At 41.2% G+C, this 20,929-nt stretch overlaps 2 protein-coding genes and 1 non-coding gene across 4 annotated transcripts in view; 1 reads left to right on the top strand and 2 right to left on the bottom strand.

Moving 5' to 3' along the window:
* NCAPD2 (non-SMC condensin I complex subunit D2) overlaps positions 1 to 18,114 on the bottom strand; it is a 28,415-nt gene extending 10,301 nt beyond the window's left edge. The window contains exons 1-13 of one of the 2 annotated variants that reach the window (XM_090272711.1): positions 17,764 to 18,114; positions 16,852 to 17,001; positions 10,068 to 10,143; positions 9,736 to 9,794; positions 9,069 to 9,250; positions 8,621 to 8,763; positions 6,245 to 6,372; positions 6,049 to 6,172; positions 5,723 to 5,870; positions 4,047 to 4,244; positions 3,731 to 3,865; positions 3,545 to 3,632; positions 3,268 to 3,448 (exon numbers count right to left, since the gene is read on the bottom strand). In XM_090272711.1, the coding sequence (XP_090128837.1) occupies positions 3,268 to 3,448; positions 3,545 to 3,632; positions 3,731 to 3,865; positions 4,047 to 4,244; positions 5,723 to 5,870; positions 6,049 to 6,172; positions 6,245 to 6,372; positions 8,621 to 8,763; positions 9,069 to 9,250; positions 9,736 to 9,794; positions 10,068 to 10,143; positions 16,852 to 16,978 (1,589 nt within the window). In that variant the 5' untranslated portion in view covers positions 16,979 to 17,001; positions 17,764 to 18,114. The remainder of the gene's footprint in view (positions 1 to 3,267; positions 3,449 to 3,544; positions 3,633 to 3,730; positions 3,866 to 4,046; positions 4,245 to 5,722; positions 5,871 to 6,048; positions 6,173 to 6,244; positions 6,373 to 8,620; positions 8,764 to 9,068; positions 9,251 to 9,735; positions 9,795 to 10,067; positions 10,144 to 16,851; positions 17,002 to 17,763) is intronic. The other variant, XM_090272712.1, reaches the window with a different exon arrangement.
* Positions 9,328 to 9,657, bottom strand: LOC150011260 (small nucleolar RNA U85). Its single transcript, XR_016511065.1, has one exon. It is a non-coding gene; the product is annotated as a small nucleolar RNA U85 (small nucleolar RNA).
* Positions 18,115 to 18,704: 590 nt separating the features above from the next.
* MRPL51 (mitochondrial ribosomal protein L51) lies at positions 18,705 to 20,032 on the top strand. Its single transcript, XM_090275379.1, has 3 exons — positions 18,705 to 18,945; positions 19,028 to 19,138; positions 19,555 to 20,032. The coding sequence occupies exons 1-3, from the start codon at positions 18,867 to 18,869 to the stop codon at positions 19,749 to 19,751; spliced, it is 387 nt and encodes a 128-aa protein (XP_090131505.1). The 5' UTR covers positions 18,705 to 18,866; the 3' UTR covers positions 19,752 to 20,032.
* Positions 20,033 to 20,929: the final 897 nt, after the last annotated feature.

Below are 20,929 nucleotides of genomic sequence, written 5' to 3'. Positions count from 1 at the left end.
CCGTAATTGACATACAAGGGTGTCACTGTGGACTTAAGGGGGTATACCCCATAATTCCAGGAAGTACCTAGACCTACTGTCCCGAGGAAAAGGCACACTTTTCATGCTTAGGCATCTACCAAGGGGTGGAGCTCAAACACTTTTCCTGTTTCTGAAGTGATAAGGCTTAACTAGTCTGCAAAACACTCAAATAAGGCTTTTAAATTTTAAAAATCTCAACCTTATTCCAAACATTTGCTTAAGAACTTTGCCAAGTGAAAGATTGGAAAAAATAAACTTTGAATAATTGATAATTCATGGTACATCCATACAAGGAAACTTTTGCAGCCATAAAAATATACTGAGTCCTGGCTGGTGTGGCTCAGTGGATTGAGTGCTGGCCTGCAAACCAAAGGGTTGCTGGTTTGATACCTGGTCAGGGCACATGCCTGGGTTGTGGGCCAGGTCCCCAGTTGGGGGCGCACGAGATGCAACCACATATTGATGTTTTTCTTCCTCTCTTTCACCCTCTCTTCCCCTCTCTCTAAAAATAAATAAGTAATCTTTGAATAAAAAATACTGAGGCAGCTATTTATGTACAAATATTAAAAAATACTGAGATACATAGTTGAGTAAAAAAAGAAAGGTGGTATATGAGTGGGCAGAGAATTCTATCACTTGTGTAAAAAGAGGGGAAAAAGAGAACATACGTTTGGTTGTATGTCTACATGTTATCTCTAGAAGGACACTTAATAGACTATGAACATTGCTTCCCTTTGTGATTAAGTGGCCGGGAACAGGTTTGGAAGGGACTTTTTATGGCATGTTCTTTTTGTAATTTAAAATTTTGTACCATGTGAATGTATTGTCTAATTTTTTAAAACATAAATTTCTTCTTTAAAAAAACCTTATTAAAGCCCCAGCTGGGTAGGTCAGTTGGTTAAAGCGTCATCCCGATACACCAAGTTCGAGAGTTTGATTCCCGGGCCAGGGCACATAGAAGAAGCAACCAATGGATGCCTATGTAAGTGGAATTGATGTTTTGCTCTTTCTCTATAAAAATCAATTAAAAAATAATTTAAAAATTGATTAAAGTTAGCCCTGGCTGATATGGCTCAGTGGATTGAGCGCCGGTCTGGGAACCAAAAGTTACTGGTTCAATTCCCAGTCAGGGCATATGCCTAGGTTATGGGCCAGGCCCCCAGTTGGGGACGTGCAAGAGCCAACTGAATGTTTCTCTTGCTCCCTTCCCCTCTCTCTAAAAATAAATAAATAAAATCTTTAAAAAATAATTGATTAAAATTAAACTGTTAAAATTATTTTTAAAAGTTTTGTTCTAACATATATTTAAATATTAATTGGAAGCAAACACCTCAGTTACTAAGACCTTAACCCAGCATCAACTGCTGAGGATTTCTAAAGGATGACATAATGGCTTTAACATGGGATGAAACCTTTTTCTAACTGATAGAAGAAAATACCAGCATGCTTGGAGGTAGAAGCAATTAGAAAATTATACTCTTTATGCTTTAGCAAAGTAAAGAGAGACAACAAAGACATAAGGGAGAGCAAACCAGCCATATTCTATTCATATTTAGCCTTTTCTAAACAGTCTCATTAGGTAAGAAGTAAGTGATACCTGAGGCCGAGGTTTAAGACTATCTAATGACAGCTCTAAGGGCTTTTTTTGCCAAGCTTCTCCGAAGTTCTTGAGTCACAAAAACACCAGGAGAAACCTTTTCTCTAAGATCAGAATTCATACTAGGTTTATTTAAAGATTAAGGTAGGATTGATATTATTTATTAGCTCACAGAATTTAGAATTTAAAATCCATTACAAATCATATGATCTAATCAACTTAAAAATTTTTTAAATTTATTATTTATTTATTTATTTATTTACGTATTTATTTTTATAGAGAGGAAGGGAGGGAGAAAGAGAGGGAGAGAAACATCAGTGTTTGGTTGCCTCTTGCACGCCCCCAAATGGGGACCTGGCCTGCAACCCAGGCATGTGCCCTGACCGGGAATCAAACCAGCGACTTTGGTTTGCAGGCTGGCACTCAATCCACTGAGCCACAGCAGCTGGGCCTTATTGATTTTTAAGAGAAAGAAGAAGGGGAAGGGAGAGAAAGAGAGAGAGAGAAACATCAATTTTGTTGTTTAGCTTATTCATGCATTCATTGGTTGATTCCGTATGTGCCCACTGAAGATCAAACCTGCAACCCTGGCAATCAGTACAATGCTCTAATCAACTGAGCTACCTGGTCAGGGCCTAATCAAGTTTTTATTTTACAAATACAGTATTCCCTCACTTATTGCGGGTATTACGTTCTAGACCCCCCCTGCGATAGGTGAAAATCCATGAAGTAGGAACCTTACATTTATTTTAGTATTTATATATATTTTAAGGCTTTACAAACCCTTCCCACACACTTATAAACCGTTCCCAGTCCCTTATTAGCCTTTCCTACTTCCTTATTAACCTTTTCCACACTTTTATAAACACTACTTATGTTCTTAAACATATTCTACACTCTTAAATCTATATAACTTTAACAACATATGATTACAGTACCACAAAATCCCGTGATATAGCAAAACATCCGTAATAAATAATTAAATATAATATTAAAAAAAATCCCTCCATACAGTGAGGCTGTGATAAGTGAACCGCAATATAGAGAGGGACTACTGTAATGAAACTGAGGCCCAGAAAATTTAAGCAATTTTTTTTTTTTAAATTTAAGCAATTTACTTAAGATTATACAACTAGAATTATACTAATGGGCTTTCTTCTTCAAAGGAGGACTTTTGTCATCTTTAACATAATACTATTTACATTTAGTTGTTTTAGTAATTTCTTTAAACATCTGTAGCCCTGACTGATGTGGCTCAGTGGGCTGGGCATTGTCCCACAAACCGAAAGGTTGCCAGTTCTATTCCCGATGAGGGCATGAGCCTGGGTTTGCAGGCCAGGTTCCCTGTTGTGGGTGTGTGAGAGGCAACTGATGGATCTCTCTCTGGCACATTGGTGTCTCCCTCTCTTCTCTTCTCTCTAAAAATAAATAAAATCTTAAAAAAAATTTTAGAAGTAGAAAAGCATGCTTAATTGTGGACTATGTCTTTGGCATAAATCTGGTGTTCAGACCATTACTACAGTGAAAACACTTCCCATCATCTGGTGGCTGCATATTCTAAGTACAGTTCATTTTAAAGAAATAGTTTCTCAAAAGTTAAACTCTAAACCTAAATAGGTCATTAGAGAATACCCCATTCTTTCACATACTTGTAACTAGCTTTGGCAAGCAATCGGCGGATGTGTTCTATCACCTCTTCAGGGGTCTTAGTAGTAGCAACTTCCTCAGGAATCTCTTCTTCTTCCTGGGGAAGTTTTAGCAGCTGTTGCATGGTAGATTTCAATTCTGGCAGCATGGCTTCCCACTCCTCCTCTGGGTCCAGCACTGAGGCTGAATGAGAAAGGCTCACTGAGACCCTTTCATTGGCACTTCTGCTGCAGGGAGACGACTGTCTCAGGTGGGGATTCCTACGTAGTAACTACTCACAAGCAGCTGCAGTTTGTCTCTTGGCCCTCATCTCTTGTAGTTTCTGGGTTTCCTTCTGCAGCGGTCCAGCAAGGTCAGTGTCACTAAGCTATCAAGGTAAAATGAGTACCAGGGACACTAAGTCACATAATTTCATTCCTTTTTCCTTTTAATTCCTTCTCTTTTGGATGGCCCAAGTCTACTTACCTTGCAGGAAAAAGGATTATTGGCAAGAAAACTGGCCAGCAGCTGGATAGCATTTTTACATACTAGCACCGACTTGTCTGCCAGACGGCCCACTGCTAAGGCCACCACTGCCTGGAAGCGTGTCAGGGGGAGAGCCTAGGTAGGACAGAAAGAGAAGAATCAGCTCACATTCCACATCATCCTTCCTGCTCAAGATGATCTTGAAGTAAACGCTAAACGAGCTACCCATTCATTCCAAGAAAACTTTGGATTTCTCTTTTCTTTGGCCTATACTTAGAGTGGTACCAATGTCTTTATCATGTAGAAGGCTGTTCACCTTCTGCTGCACGATTCGGGTGAAGAGTTGCAAAACACGGCTTCGCACAAAGGAATTGACATCATGGCCGTGGGCTTGCAGGGTGTCTAAGAACTGGTCCCTGGTGTCTCGGGCTGCCTCCTCCAGCTGATCACCATTCAGAACCTGCAGTACCATCTCTGCCATGGCTGCGAGCACAGCATTGCGCATCATGTAATTCTGAGAGAGAGATGAAGTTGGTATAGGCCTCTGCCCTCCAATGCTAACTTTCCCTTTCCTAAATTCTTTTTTTTAAAGATTTTATGTATTTACTTTTAGAGAGGGGAATGGAGGGAGAAAGAGAGGGAGAGAAACAGCATTTTGCAAAAGCTATATGGATCAGTTGTCTCTCTCACGCCCCTCCTGGAGACCTGGCCCTCAACCCAGGCATGTGCCCTGACCGGGAATCAAACTGGAGACCTTTTGGTTCACAGGCCAGCGCTCAATCCACTGAGCCACACCAGCCAGGGCATTCCTTTCCTAAATTCTTATGCTTGTCCAGGAACAGAGAAGGGGCAAGGCCTTCGGTCAAGGTTAAGCTTGCTTGTCTTAGCTATAAGTTTTCCTGGTCAACTTCCTAGGTGTTCACTCCTGAGGTCATTGAAAAACACTGAATCCCCAAGGGGTCTTGTTTACTCAGAGGAGAATGCAGAGTCAAAATAAACAAGAGCCAAAACCATTTCCCCCTTAAGGTTCACCTAGGTGATCACGGTGGTAGTTGAAGATGAAATCATATCTATCCACCAATATACACTTGAAAAACATTAATTACTACCTTTCACCTGAGGTCTCAGCATCTTTGATCCTTACTAATAAACACTCTCTTCCCTCTCACTCCCCTGTTTTACTGACAGAAAATGAAACACAGAGGAATGGAAATCAGTCCTGTAGTGTCAGCAAGTCCATTACAGAATCTAGTGTTTAGGGTTTTTCCTAGGCCAACAGCCAGAAAATGGGGTCTTTGTCCTTGATATTCACCTAGGAGGCCCTGCATCCGTTTGGGGTATGGCCAGGTTAGCATTCAGAGATAAAAGAGAACTGAGAGACAGGATACCGGTTGGCTTGAGAAAGCTTATTGCATGGAGAAAGCAAGGCGAGTAAGATGGTAGGAAGGGGCTTCATCCTAAGAAATGGATGGGACTCAGAATCACAGCTGAGTCCGTCTCACTGGACTTAAGCTGTGGAACGGTCATCTCCCTTATCAGACCTGGATAAAATCAATGTTGACATTGAAATAGGCTCTTCTGGCTGGTGTGGCTCAGTGTATTAAGTGCCAGCCTATGAATTGAATGGTCGCTGGCTTGATTCCCAGTCAGGGCACATGCCTGGGTTGTGGGCTGGGGTCCCTGGTTGGGGGCGTGAGAGAGGCAACTGATTGCTGTTTCTCTCACACATCATTATTTCTCTCCATCTCCTTCTCCCTCCCTTCCCCATCTCTCTTTTTAAAAAAAATAAAAATAAAATCTCTTAAAAAATCAAAAACAAATAGGCTCTTTAGTCAATAAACTCCATCTGCTTCTATATAGGAAGGAACTGCCACAGTGATAAGTCCAGACAACTTGACTTCATGTGAAAGCTATCGTCTTGTTAAAAAATAGTCTTTCAACAACGGACTTAAAACCCCCAGAAAACCCTGAGCTCCCCAGGGTACCACCTACCTCTCCATCCAGATGATCTAGCAAAATGCACATGCTGGACATCAGGACGGCTGGGATACGCTCTGCTAGTTCTGTCAAGAAGGCTGCAAAGCCCTTTGCCCCTGAAGGGTCCCGACTCAGCTCCAAGGGACACTTCTGTCCAATCTCTCTATGCAGGGAAAAAACACAGCCATAGCAAGATAATTCAGTTCCCACTTAGAGAAGGTTTTAAGGCTGGTATCTAATAGCTGAAGGAATCTAGTGTTGCACAGAGAATATACTGTATTCCCAATCTATCTCCTTCCTGAGAAAAATGAGAATTAGAAACTTAGAGGCAGAAGAATTACCTTACAATTTCTCCCACTATGCTCTTCGTTCCATAATCAGTTGCCCACAGACTCACAGCTGCCACCAGTACAGGTGCCAGGTGTTCAAAGTGCTGTAGCATCTGGATGATCTTCACAGTGGCACCTGTGGAAGTACTAAACATGAGAAATTATGGGCAAAATGAAGACAGTGGGGCAAAGCAAAGGACTAACTTACTGAGCATATGGTTATAATGTGTCAAGGCTACACCAAGCAGGTGTGTTATGGCTTCCCGGGTGGGACGGTTCTTCTGGTGACTAATGGTGGGGTTCTCCAGAAGGCGGTAACAGCAACCAGTAACCAAACTGGGAAAGGAAGAAAGTGAGGTGATGAAATCAGTTGTCTGGACTCAGTTACATTGGGGCTCTGCCTCATTCATTCTATTTCTACTTCCCCCAAAGTTATAGTCTTCTAGTTTTCTTCATTTTGTCTACCACAGATAGGTACTTGGTCCTTTAAGATAACCAACTTGCAATCAGTTGACACCTATATAGAACCTGAATACAGGGATGGGTAAAAGTAGGTTTAGAGTCATGAGTACGCAAAACAGAGTTCATTCTTGTATTATATATTAATTATTGTATTGTTTACCATATGGACAACTCTAAACCTACTTTTGTCCACCCGTGTATATGATAAAAGACAGGACAGTCACCAATGACTTCTCATTGTTAAATATACTGGTCAATTCAGTCCTCATCGTAACTGACTTCTCAGTTCCATTTGACACAATTCATCACTCCTTTCTCTTTGAAACATGCTTCATCTGGCTTCCAGAATGCCAGGCTCTCCTCTCAGTTTCTTTGTCTGGTCCCTCCTCATCACCCCACCTTCTTAATGCTGGAGTGTCCCAGGGCATAGTCTTTGGATTTCTGCTCTCATCTAGCTACTTACTGATTTAGGAATCTCGTTCAGTCTCATGACTACAAATACATATGTTCCCAAATGTACACCTCTAGGCCAGACCTCTCCTGTACTCCAGATCTGTCCATTCTCATCTGAATCTGACATTACTTGGATGTCTAATAAGCACCTCAAACTCTGTATGTCTAAAACATAACTTCTAATTGCCCCCCCCCATATGTCCGCACAGCCTTCCCCATATTTCAGTTACAGGCAACTCCATTATTCCAAATGCTCAGACCACATCAACCTTGACTGCAACCCCTTGAAACCTTACACACATCTGTCGCCTCATCTTGTAAGCTCTACCTTAAGAAAAAAAGAATGGACTACAACCACTTCTCTTCATCTCCACTGCCACTCTGGTCTAAATCATCAACTCTTGCCTAACTCAAATAAGACCATCTGTTGCTCTGCTTGGAACACTTGAGTGGTCTCATCTCACTCTGAGAAAATCTCAATCATATGATGGCCTACAAGGATCTGCAGTTTGGCTCCCCACTGCCCCCCACTCCCGACCATATAGCCTAGTCCTCTCTCAGCTGTCTCTCTGGCTTCACTGCTAGTACTTGTACATGCTGAACACACGCCCTTCTCGGGGTCTTTGCACTTGTGTTCCCTTTCCTTGCCCTTGCTCTTCCTCCAGATAGTCTCATGGCTCTGATTACCTCCTCTGGGTCTCTGCTCAGATGTCACTGACAATAAGGGTCAGCTGATTTAAAATCATAATCCTTGGCCCTGGCTGGTGTGGCTCAGTGGATTGAGTGCTGGCCTGTGAACTAAAATGTCGCCGGTTCAATTCCCAGGCAGGGTGCATGCCTGGGTTGCAGGCCAGGTCCCTGATTGGGGGCGTGTGAGAGGCAGCCAACTGATATTTCTCTCTCACATTGGTGTTTTTCTCCTTCTCTTTCTCCCTCCCTTCCCCTCTCTCTGAAAATAAATAAATAAAATCTTAAAAAAATAAAATAAAATCACAACATTCTTCCATCAAACACAATGCCCCCTATTTTTCTCCATAGTAATAAGCCATAAAACATACTATATATTCTACTTATTTTAAAAATAGGCTTCTGCTCTATAGAATAAACTCTGTGAGGGCAGAAACTTTTGTTTTCAGTGCCTATAATGATACCAGCCATGCACCCATGAGATTCTCAGTAAATACTGTTTTGAGAATGAATACATGGGCATTAAAGATGAGAAATTAAAAGAAAAAGGATGAGAAATTCACAACAGTATCTAACATTATCTACTTCCTAATAACTCAATGTTATAAGCATATGTCTATGTATTACAGATACAACTGAGACTTGAAATGAAGTACTTAAAAGACAGGTCTAGCCCTGGCTGGTTTGGCTCAGTGGCTGAGCGCTAGCCTGTGAACCAAAAGGTCACCAGTTCGATTCCCAGTCAGGGTACATGCCTGGGTTGCAGACCAGGTCCCCATCTGGGGGCATACGAGAGGCAACCAATGGATGTATTTCTCACACAATGCTGTTTCTTTCCCTTTCTCTCTTCCTCCCCTTTCCTCTCTAAAAGTAAATAAATAAAATCTTAAACCCACCCACTGCAAAAATTCCCCCATCAAGTCTAGCAAGAGCCCTTATGCCTCAAAGCTCCATATTATCTGTAGTCATTTTAACTGCCTACCTGACAAATTCCTCTTCAATTACTGAGTGGTTCCACAGGTGACGAATATCCAACTGGAGCAGCTGTGTTAAAAGCTGAAGAATTGGTTGCCTCTTCTCTTCCCACTCAAAGCCATGAGCTGACTTGGCCCGGGCTTTCTTGCCCTAAAAAAAAAAAAAAAAATCATGTATATATTTAGGAAAAAGTAGAAAAAAGACTAGATCTGCTAGTCTGAGTGCCTAAACTAGTATCAAGACAAGGTAGAAGGTAATACAGAAGAGGTATTACAAGTACCAAAATATAAAAGAGTTGCTTGTCATGGAAGGGTATGTTGTGAGACTTTTGAGCACTTCCTCATAAACCCTAAATAAGAACAGAAAGGAGTCTCAGATTCATTCGATTCCCTTCTTTCCTATCAATTCCCCCATCTTTCTACGCCCCATATTATGAGCCAGAAACTCCAAGTTACCTTCCCGCCAACGTCCAGGTCCATGAGACTTGTCTGGCTGGTCATGGTTTCAAAGGATTCCAACAGGCGTATCAGAGCATAGCAGTTCATTTTCAGAGCATTTAGGTGGGCGCGTCTATCTGATACACTCAAAGTTGCATCATCCAGGACAGCTGGAAGTTCCTGAGCATGGCGGGATACCACTGCGAGGGGCAGAATCTGGAGTCAGTTTCATTCACTTTCCTCATAATACCCCAACTTCAAAAAACTTGGCACTTGCAGCCATCAGATTACCAAAGATCTGTGTTTCATCTCTCAGTGGCCACAATACAAGCTAAATCCTTTGGGACCTCTGACCCTGATACCATGAACATGTCCTGTCCCTACTCTCTCACTCCAGTTACCACAATTTCTTCCTGGCAACTGGAAAGAACCATCCCTATGAAAGAGACGTAGTTCAAAAGCAGGAAGAATTTCTTGTTGGTCTGCCCTTACAGTGAACACACATAACTCTGTATTGCCCACCAAGATTACAGACCTTAATAGGTCAAAGGTCCCTGGGCTTAGCCAAACCAACTGAATCACCACAGCCTTGATATCATCATGTGGCTGATAATGTAGTAAAAAACCAACCAACAAACAAACAACAAACACCTTCCATCCCCTACCCCCCCCAACCCATAAACACCTTTTATCAAGAATTCCAGGGCATCTTCCTTGAGGCCAGGATCTATACTTCGAAAGTGACTATGAGGGAAAAGAAAGTGTAGGGGTGAGACAGGAACCTGCAGAGCCTGTTCTAACAGATCAAATCAAACTTGAAGAATCTAATGGCTAAAAATACACGTGAAATTGTTCAAATGAACAAATATGGTGGCAAATTGGTGTAAATGCTCATCAGAGATATCAGCACCCAGAACCATTTATTGGTGAACTATTATTTGGAATTTCGGGACTAACATGCAAAGTTAGGTCAAATAGCCACCAGTTCTTTTTAAAGCCAGTGGGTACTTTACTTACTGTAGAATGCTGTAGATAGTATCAAAGTGCTCCAGCATAGCCAAGGGCCCCTTAGCTCGAAAGGCAACCTGAAATGCTATAGAGATGAGAGAAAGAAACTGATCAATACAGAAGGGAAAGGCCTTTTTGGTAAATTATATTCATGGCAGAAAATTAAGTTATTTGCTTTTCTGGGTAGAATCACAAATGAAATAGTTCATTTCAATGTAACCTATATAGTATCTTACATTTTGTCCTGTTTTACAATTAAAGCCTTACTTGAGTTTTATCATATCTCTGAGCTAGACAAAGCAGACAGTATTATGCTTACTTTATTGGAAAAGAAATTAAGTGTCAGAGTAGTTATGTGACTTGTCCAACTTATAGTAATAGTGAACAGAAACTCAGGATCCTTTTTTTTTAATTCTGAAATTACAAAAGTGGCAAAACCAGTACAGGGTTCCTGTACTTTCCTCCCAAATGATGTTAACATATATAACATAGTATAAAGACCTATTCTAAACTAAGAACATTAACATTAATTAAATCAATGCTATTAACTAATCTACAGACCTGACCTGAATTTTGCTGGTTGTTCTAACTGTGCCTTTTCTGGTTCAGGGTCCAATCTAGCATACTGCATTGCATTGAGTTGTTGCATCTCCAGAGTCTCCTCCAATCTTGTCTTTCATGAAGTATACTAACCAGTTATTCTATAGAATGTCCCTCAATTTGGGGTTGTCTGATATTTTCTCATGATTAGATTGAGGTTATTCATTTTTGTCAAATTACCATGGAAGGGAAGCTGGGTCCTTCAGACGCACCATACGACGAAGTATACCACGTCTATGTCTTATTACTGGTGATGTTAAGTTTGGTTACTTGGTAGTGTTTGCCAGGTGTTCTTACTGCACAGTTACTATTTTATACTTTGCAATTACTAAGTATCTTGCAGGAGATACTATGTAAATATCCTGTTTCTCATCACATTTGCCACTAATCTGAGCATCTAGTAATGATTCTTGCCTGCCACAATTATTACCATGGTTTTTACTAAATGGTGACTTTTCTATCTCCATCTCTCCTTTTACACTTACTAACTGGAATGTTACTATGAGGATGAGCTGTCCCTTTTCCTTCATTTACTTATTCAATTAATTTTTTTATATCAGAGTGGACTCATGGATACTTCTTTTATTCTGTGTCTTAATCCACTCCTATCACTATTTACTTTGTTGCTCAGATCATCCCAAACTTGATCACTGGGAGCTCCTGCAACTTGGCCTGTCCTGATATACCCCCTTCACTTGTATTATCTTTCTTTCTCAGACCACAAGATGTTCTAGCTCATTTTGTCCTTTCCTTTACTCTGTTGTGACATCAACATTCTTAGTGGAGTCCTGGTTCCTTTTATGGGAGAATGGTATGTAGAAACCAAGTTCTAAGCACTAGACAGGCTTACTGCTATTGGAGTAACATTGCTTTTAGGCCCTCTCAGTAAAGTAGGATATAATCATATGTATACACACACACCTATATCTATTTTTACCTCAGTATATATTAAACACACAAGTTCATAGTTCATTTATGTATTTGCTTCATCTTAGTATACCCATAAAACAGTTTCGGAATTGCTAACCCACACCCCTATAAAAAACGAATTTACTACCTAGCTTACAATTATTGTGTCAAGTCCTTTTGTATACAGTATATAGTCAAAATACACTTTTCAAAGTTACTTAGGGAAGTTCTTTCCCTCTCCACTACTTTAGTGTGATTATGTCAAACATTTGCAATACACTTAGGTTCATTTGTTACTACATATATTATGTTTTGAAAATCTAGCAACTTTCGATTTTCAAACTCTGTGCTCTTGTCATCCTGACTGTATTGCTTCTAGACAAAAACCAGCATAGAGGGACATAGAGTCTAATTATGTCTTACAACATGCAAGAGTGGCAAGGAAGTATGGGAGTTGGGACCAATTTTTAAAACAAGTTGTATACCTAACTCTTTCTGTGAGGGGAAGAATTCCATCAAACTCTTCTGCAAAACCAGGTTGGTTTGCCTAGAAAGTAAAGCTTGAACCTTGAACTCCATTATCACTTTTGGTGTTGACCTGATACATTACAGTGTTGTATTGTCCAACTACAACCTGGTTCTCTTGTGATTTTTAACAAGCTATTTTAAAATTTCCTCCAATTCCAGCCCTGGCTGGTGTGGCTCAGTTAGTCGGAATTGACTGAAAGGTCAATTCCAGGTCAGGGCACATACCTAGGTTGCAGGTTCGGTCCCCATTTGGGGTGCATGAAAGAGGCAACCAATTGATGTTTCTCTCTCACATTGATGTTTTTCTCCCTCTCTGTCCCCCTCACCCCCCAAAATCAATAAGCATGTCCTCAGGTTAGGGTTAAAAAAAATTCCTCTGATTCCAAAATAAATACATAAAACAAAATTTCCTCTAATTCCTACTACTCCCTAGTGTTGTACTCAGAGCATGTTCCTTAAGCTTTTTCCTACCCTTTGCCTCTCTTCCTTTAGTAGATGATTGCTTTCTACTTTACCAAAAAGAATGAAACCCAAAGCATGGGATCCTTCATTGTTATCCTGCCACCCTATCTACAAATCACTCTGCCAACATCTTCCCATTCTTCACCTGAGATTCAAGTGAAAAGATTCTTTTCTAAAGCTAACCTGTCTCACTGACCCAAAGATTTATCTCCTCTCTTTCACCTTTGGTTTTATCCTCTGGGGGGGCATGCTGCTCTTATTCCTGCCAACATGCTCAGGTATCCCTTCTTGAAAACAAAGAAAAAAGTTCAATGCCTTTCATCTGACCTTGTTATTATATCCCTATTAAATTTTGTCTGATCTTTCTACAATCTAGTTTTTAAGATTTGCCAATCCAACAACGATTTATTGATTTATCTCTCAAAGATTACCAATTACCTTTTTTTAATTACAACCAATGGTTCTCTTGGACCATATCCCTCTTTACTTCTCTGAAGCATTATATACTGATCAAGTCCAGGGTCATGCGGCTTTAGGCTTACATTTGGCTTGAACATTTATTAGGGCAAGCTACTTAGCTTACTAAGTCTATTTCCTCTTCTGTAAATTGGGAGTAATAACAGATCACACCTCATAGGGCTTTTCAAAATTTTTTGGTAAAGATTTAGTGAGATAACCTATGTGAAGCAATAAGAACAATATTTAGCATGTAATGTAATTCAGTATATGTAAGCTATTTACCACTCTTACAAACCACCATCTGTAATCTGGAAAATACTGAAAAATGAAAAAGAAACAAGCACTGTTAACATCTGGCTAACTTTTTTCATTCTATTTTCTATGCAAGTATTTCCACTTTTTTTTAAAATAAAGATTTTATTTATTTTGAGAGAGAGAAGGGAGGGAGAAAGAGAGGAAGAGAAACATCAATGTGTGTTTGCCTCTTGTGCGCCCCCAACTGGGGACCTGGCCTGCAATCCAGGCAGGTGCCCTGACTGGGAACCGAACCAGCAACGCTTTGGTTCACATGCTGGTGCTCAATCCACTGAGCCACACCAGCCAGGGCATGCTTTTTAAAACTTAATATTGCAATAAAATTATAAAACTGTTGTAAACAATTTTTAATGACTGCATAAAACTCCACTGAATATGTATCTTAATTAACTTACTATTTCTCTGTTGTTAGACATGATATTTTGAATTTTTTTCCCACTTACACATTTACACCCCTGGAGAATCTGGATTAAATCCAACTGATTGCTTACTACATTCACGTAACCACACAATTAAAAATGGCTTGAAAAAAACATCTGACCATGCTGACTAGTCTCACTTTAAATTTATGATTTCGTATTTCCTGGTTAAACCTATTACAAATTCCTAGGCCTATTCACTTTCTTCTAGGCAATTTTCCACGTCTTCCCTCTGCTCATCACATCAAGATGACCTTCTTCCCCAAGTCACCCTCATTTAAAGGCATCGCTTCCTATCTCACTGAGAAAATAGAATTGTACCAAAAAGAACTTCCAGCTGCCCCAAGCTCTGTATTTACCTGCACTACCTGCATCTGTGCTCATACACTGCTTCTCTTTGACTATTGTAGATAGCTTGTCCATGCCCTAATAAAACCACATCCTCCCCCAGTGCACCAGATGATTACATACTCTCACCTACTTACTGAAGGATACTGTTTCAACAATTGTCTCCTCTCCCTTCTGCATCATCAGCTTTTCCCTCTCTGATCATTCCCATTCAGCATATACACATGCTCATCTTACAAAAAAAAAAAATCCACCCTTGACTCTATCTATCCCTCTAGCTACCACCCCGTTTCTCTGATACTCCTTAAAGCAAAACAAAAAGAGTTGTCTAAATTTACCACCATCTCTAATCTCTCTCCCATTTTCTCATAAGCTTTTTCCACCATTCCTCTGAAACAGCTTTTATCATGGTTGCCAACAACTGCCACATTGGTAAATCTAGTAATCTTTTTTAAGATTTTATTTTTTTATTTTTAGAGAGAGCAGATGAGAGAAAGAGAGGGAGAGAAACATCAAAGTGTGGTTGCCTCTCGCGTGTCCCCAGCTGGGGATCTGGCCCACTACCCAGGCATGTGCTCTGACTGGGAATTGAACCAGCAACCCTTTGGTTCGCAGGTCGGTGCTCAATCCACTGAGCCACACCAGCCAGGGATATTTATTTACTTTTAGAGAGAGGTGAAGGGAGGGAGAAAGAGAGGGAGAGAAACATCAGTGTGTGGTTGTTTCTCGTGCGCCCCCATCTGGGGACCTGGATCACAGCTCAGGCATGTGCCCTGACCAGGAATTAAACCAGCAACCCCCTGGTTCACAGGCCAGCACTCAATTCACTGAGTCACACCAGCCAGGGCTAAATCTAGTATGTAATCTTAATTTGCAGAGATCTCTCCTTTTCTTTTTGAAATATTCTTAATTTAGCTTCCATTTATCTCCTTCATTCATTTTCTGTCTCAATGACTGACTGGTCCTTAGTTTCTTCTACTGGTTCTTTCTCATCTCCCCAGCCTTTAAATATTGGACTTGTCTCAGGTCTTACGACTTCAAATTGCTTTTCTTCTCCATCTACTTTCACTCCAATCTCATGGCTTTAAATGCTCTATATGTGCTGAGTATTACATCTCAAATTTTTTAGCTGGGACCTCTCCGCTGAACTCCACAGTCTAAATCTGCTAGCATACCCTTGTCTCAGTAACGACAACCCCATTCTCCTAGTTGCTCCAGTCAGAAAGCCTTGTAGTCCCAGATGCTTCTTTTTCTAGTCCTATAAATCCAGTCTAATCCAACAACAATCCTGCTAGCTCTAGTTGGCATTTACAACCACCTGGCATCCTCTACATTTATTTATCACTTGTTGAGAACCTTGAGAGAACTTTGTCGTCTTGTCTGTTTTGTTTACTGTTGTGTTGCCAGGGCTGAGAACGGTGCCTGGCACATGGGATATCATCAGCACATACTTGTTGAACAAGTTAAATGATCTGATCTTGTATATTTATAGAACTTGTATATAGGGTTTTACACATCAAAAGTAATTCAACTGTTATTAAAAAAGCCTCTTAAAGAGTGATCATCCATTTAAAACAATAATGCATTAAAATAACTGAAGGACAGTTTGCTCTAGTGTGTTGCATGTACAATTGGTGATGCATATAACCATGCAATAAGGAGAGAATAATTTATCTGTGACATTGGTTTGGCCACCAATCAGTTGCCCTCCACACTCCACCTTATTCCTTGTTTACCAAATGATGATATGTCCAGGTTTAGGGAGGCTCCTAGGTAATAATCTTGATTAGTTTAGCCAATCTGGATAGTTCCATTTCCCTCACTATAATTAGGGAAACAGCACATGATCCAATTCTGGCTAAATTTGTTGGAAGCTTCTGGTTAATTTTTAAAGAAAAGAAGGAAAAGTACAAGATAGAAAGTTCCCTTTCTACCTCTAGACAGGAGAGCAAGGAGTTGTCATCTGGCAACCATGATGAGGTTAAGAAGAGATAAGCTGGAGTTATATTATCAAACTGCTGTATTAACTGACCCTTTTTGTTATGGAAGACAGGCTATTATTCTTATCTTTACATATGTGGAAACTGAAGCACAGGGAGACTAAGTAACTTGTTCAAGGTCAGAGTGGTAGAGCCAGGATTCAAATCCAGGCAGCTTAGCTCCAGAGTCTTTGTGTACCTCTCCAAGGCAATGCAAACGATACAAGACCACTTCCAATAAGTACAGTGACATTATGGGGTCTTGCTTAATAATGCATACATTGTTTTTGGTCATCTATAGGTTTTAATGGGTAACTGCATTATATATATATTTTACAGTGTTGCAGCTGTACGTATATTGTTTTTTCCATTATTGCACACTCTTGGAAACAAGAGTTCTAGACTCTAAAAAAGGTTGTCACTTGAAACAGGTCAGGAAAGTCCCAGACCCTGAAAAAGCTGTCTTCTCCTGGAACTCTTAAATCCACCAAGACTTTATTTTGGCATATGGTAAGAGGTAAAATCTAAAATAAATTTTCCCCCATATACAGTAAGACTGTTTATTGAATAATCGAGATAAAGTGGTCAATAACTGCACTCTTCCCATAATGCATCCCATGCAATGCTAGGAAGAAAACATTCGGGAATACAAAAGACATGTTCCTTGCCCTCATGGAACTTAGCGGGGTAGTGGAACAGACAGACAAGAAATATAATTACATGTGGTATGGTTGTTTTGAAGTGCTAGGCACAGTGGTAGCTATGGAGTCTTACCTCTAAGCTGTGATGGAAGATTTCTGACGGACAGTACCTCTTGCACAACATACTGGTTCACCCCTCCACTCTTCAACAATTCTTCTGGGGTTAAGGGCAGATGGAACTCATACAGTTGGGAACACATCCTTCTCCCACTGGCTCACAGGGCTGGAAACCAAACAGGAAATAGGTCAGGGTATGTATTTAAGGCCTGTCTTTTCTTCTGGTTCTGTTATTTCCCCCCTCCAATATATAATGCTTGTTAGTCTTACATCAAGTGGATAACATTATCTTAGAGGATGTGAAATCAACGCAAGAGCAGAATCTAATTTTACTCATGACTGCTACTTGGCCCATGTCATGGTCCTCATCTGTAAAATGGGGTTACTAGTTTCTTATTAATTTACATAGTTGGTCTGATAACCTAACAAGTCAAGGGGTATTAACACGTGTAAAGAACTGTAAAGTGGCATATCAATGCTTTACATTTGCCTTATTATTTGTTTTTATGGGCAATGCTTCTTGTCTCCCCTGAGGCCAGAACAGTGGCCTGGCAAGGGCTAGTGGGTTTCCTGGCTCCAGAATGGAAGATCATTTACATTTATTACCTGCTTACTGTGTGTCAGGTTCTGTTAGGCTATTTGAATATATCATAACTGATCTAATTCTCCAAATCCCACTCTCACGGAGTGCATAATACAGCCCAATTTTCAGAGCAGGAAAATGAGGCTAAGAAAGCTTAAGCGATTTACCCAAATGCTGCTGCTGATCTATCAGACTTCCTGCTTCTTCTACATCGTACCCCACGTATATACCAACTAGACATCCCTGCCTCTCATATGCTGTCTAACACAGCGTCGTATTACCCCATGCCCTATTTCTCCATTCCTTCATTCTCCGCTCTCCCTTAACACCACGATTATTCCTTACCTGAGAAGCTCTCCGGGCCGTTCTTGGGACTCGAGTTGTGGAGCCGAACTGAGGAAAAATGAGGGCGTGCGCAATACGCACCAATCCGTGAGGCAGAAGTCAGGCGGGCAGAGAAACCGGCCAATCCTCGGGAGAAGGAGGCAAAAACCTGCCTTGGAGCCCGGCGACGCGCGGGCAAAGCGACACATGTGAAATTTAAATCTCAACGGCCGCAAAGGGGCCAATCGCGACTTCTGCTGCAGAAACTGGCCAATCACAGTACATGATCCGAAAAGCCTGGCCGCACCGCCTAGAGAGGGGCGGAACCTAGATTTAGGATCTGGCCTCCAGCCTCCCTAGGTTTGCTGCACCCGCATTCCCTATAGGGTCCCTTTCCTCCAGTCGGTGGGGAGAAGGCTCGGCAGTGTCAGCCAGAGATACTATGTTCCTAGCTGGGCAATGGTAGAGTCCCTGGGTTAGCGACCCATTCAGTCAACCCCAGAACAAGAAGCAAGTCCCGGCCGGGACTTAGAAGGTTTAGGCTCCAGTCCAGGTTCCGCCATTTCCTTTGCTATGTGACGTCCAGCAGCTCACGTCACTCTCTGAGCCCGATTTCCTCCCCTGTACAATAGGGGAAATTATTTAAAAAAAAAAAAAAAAGGCGGTAGCGCAAAATTGGTGTGAAGAATAGAGAAAGGAAGCTCTGGAATCCAGGGTCTGGACCTTCATCTCCCTCACAGTTGAGGGACGACCAAGGAAATGAAAAACTGGATTTTTCTGAAATTCAGTTTGGGGTCATCCTATACGACCGACTGAGTACCTGAGCTCTTCTGGTGCTCCAAGACTTCCTGTTCTCACAGCGGAAGCGCCGAGGCGGGGCGGGGTGTGAGTGACACTCTGTGGCTTCAATGCGCCAGAACCCGAAAGGCGGAGCTTGTGGCTGGGGAAGGAGGAGCCTAGGAGATTACTGAGCCCTGAGCTACCTGGGTAAGCCCCAAGATGGCTTCGTTCAGTTAGCCCCCGTGTGAGGCTAGCGCGGACGGTTCCTGTTGTCTCCTTGAAGGTCACGTCCGTTTAGCACTCTGTGCTAGAGCGGTGTGCTGTTGTAGGGAGAGACGAGAACAATGGCAGGGAGCCTCGTTGTGGGTGCAGGAAGGCGCCTAGGGAGCTGGGTGCCCATGGCCTGCAGAAGCTTCTCTCTGGGTAAGTGGCGGATGTAGAGACGCTCTGGGAACTGCTTCTTAGTAAGCAGTCCGTATTTAGTCTCTTTCTTCCCCATGCTTAGGTGTTCCTGCAAAGTATTTTGTAAGGGTCACCCTCCCGCCACCCAAAGTGGTTGATCGTTGGAACGAGAAGAGGGCCATGTTCGGCGTGTATGATAACATCGGGATCCTGGGTAAGACTCGACTCCATTGTACAAAATTTGAGAATGGCAATTATGCCTCAACTACTTTTTTTCTCCTGTGTAGGAATGGTACCCTGCTCAATAGGAGAGCAGACACGTAATGTAGCTATTTACGTTATGTTGGGCACTGTTCTGAGTGTCCTATATGTATTAATTCATTATAACCTTTTCACTTCACAAGTGAGGAAACTGAGGCACAAAGCGGTTAAGTAATTTTTCCAAAGCTAGTTAATGACAGTGCCCGAATTTAAACCCCAAGCAGTCTGGCTCCAGAGTCTGTGCTTTTGATACGGTAGTGTAATGTGTCTTGTCTATAGGTGCTGCTCAGAAAGACGCAACTGCATGCTGAAGGCTTAGCTGGTCAAGACTGTTGTCTTGGAACTAATATGTTCTTTCACAATACACAGGAAATTTCAAAATGCACCCCAAAGAACTAATCACGGGACCCAAATGGCTTCGAGGCTGGAAGGGGAATGAATTGCAGCGTTGTATCCGAAAGAAGAAAATGGTTGGAAATCGGATGTTCAGTGATGACCTGCACAACCTTAACAAACGCATCAGCTATCTCTACAAATACTTAAACCGACGTGGAAAGTACCGGTAGAAGAGAAAGCTGGGGACTGTGGAAGAGGCATATCTATTATTAGAGGAGAAGGGAAAACAGTACTTTTCATTATGAGGAAAGGGATTTGTGTGCTCTCCATAATAAAATGGGGCTTCTTTAAAATCTGTTATCTACACACTTTATTTTCTTCTAGATGCTACTTTTATTCATTAATGTAGACTTATCCCCAAGTCTTATAGTCTTAGATTTGGACTTTACCACTTGCCCTTTGCAGTCTAGCTGTACCTATGGCCTTTAAAAAATAAAAATTATTATTGGCACTTTTTGACATATGGGTTTTATGTATTGAAAGTGATAATTTTTAATTACCCCAGCATACTAAATGTTGAATGTGTTTTTGAAAACCCTTTCACACTGGAATGAAATGTAACAAAAATGGAATTATATTTCTGTAATAGTCTCATCAAAAATATTTATTGGGTATTTTTTCTGAGCTGAGACTTGTCATAGAAACAAAAAAGTGTAATATATCCTTTCCCCACTCCCTGCATATGTGCTTTTCTGATTAGGGATATAAAATTATAGTCTCACATGTACACTTTAATATGAGACACTAAGTATCATGAATGCTTTGCTTGACTGGTCATCAGAATCATCTTGGTAATTTAATAATTTCAAAAGCCTGGTCCCTGTCCCCAGAGGTCTGTGATCTATAGAGCTGAGCTGAGCTGAATCTTGTGCGTGTGTGTGTGTGTGTGTTTAGTAATAAAAAAAAAAAATCCATACATAGAATGCAAATTTAAAAATTATAAAAATAATCATGAAAAAATTTTTTTTTAAATTTAATTTTATTTTTTAAGGTTTTATTTTGTTTATTTAGAGAGAAGGGAAGGGAGAGAGAAAGGGAGAAAAACAGCAATGTATGGTTGCCTCATGTGTGCCCCCAGCTGGGGACCTGGCTGGAGACCTGGCCTGCAACCCAGGCACGTTCCTGATTAGGAATAGAACCGGTGACCCTTTGGTTTGCAGACCAGCGCTCACGCCATTGAGCCACACCTTCCAGGGCTCCTACTGTTTACCCCAAGTTGGCTAAAAGACTGAGGGAAGGTGTCTTTCACTAATGTTTTGATCACTGAAGGCGAGCCGGCCTCAGGGGGCTAGGACTTTATGTTTGGTTTTTAACCATGGCTGTTCATGCCAATCCCAACTTCAAATTC

This window comes from Furipterus horrens, unplaced genomic scaffold, assembly GCF_987537825.1.
Source record: "Furipterus horrens unplaced genomic scaffold, mFurHor1.1.pri manual_scaffold_4, whole genome shotgun sequence".
NCBI lineage: Eukaryota > Metazoa > Chordata > Mammalia > Chiroptera > Furipteridae > Furipterus > Furipterus horrens.
Note: the sequence above shows the minus strand (reverse complement) of the source record. Positions and strands in the feature narration are given on the sequence as shown.

Excerpts from the sequence above, each read along its gene's own strand:
- MRPL51 (XM_090275379.1), top strand. The coding sequence starts at position 18,867 with ATGGCAGGGAGCCTCGTTGTGGGTGCAGGAAGGCGCCTAGGGAGCTGG. Across the intron at positions 18,946-19,027 it reads CTGCAGAAGCTTCTCTCTGG|GTGTTCCTGCAAAGTATTTT; the intron begins GTAAGTGGCGGA and ends CCCCATGCTTAG. Across the intron at positions 19,139-19,554 it reads TGATAACATCGGGATCCTGG|GAAATTTCAAAATGCACCCC; the intron begins GTAAGACTCGAC and ends CACAATACACAG.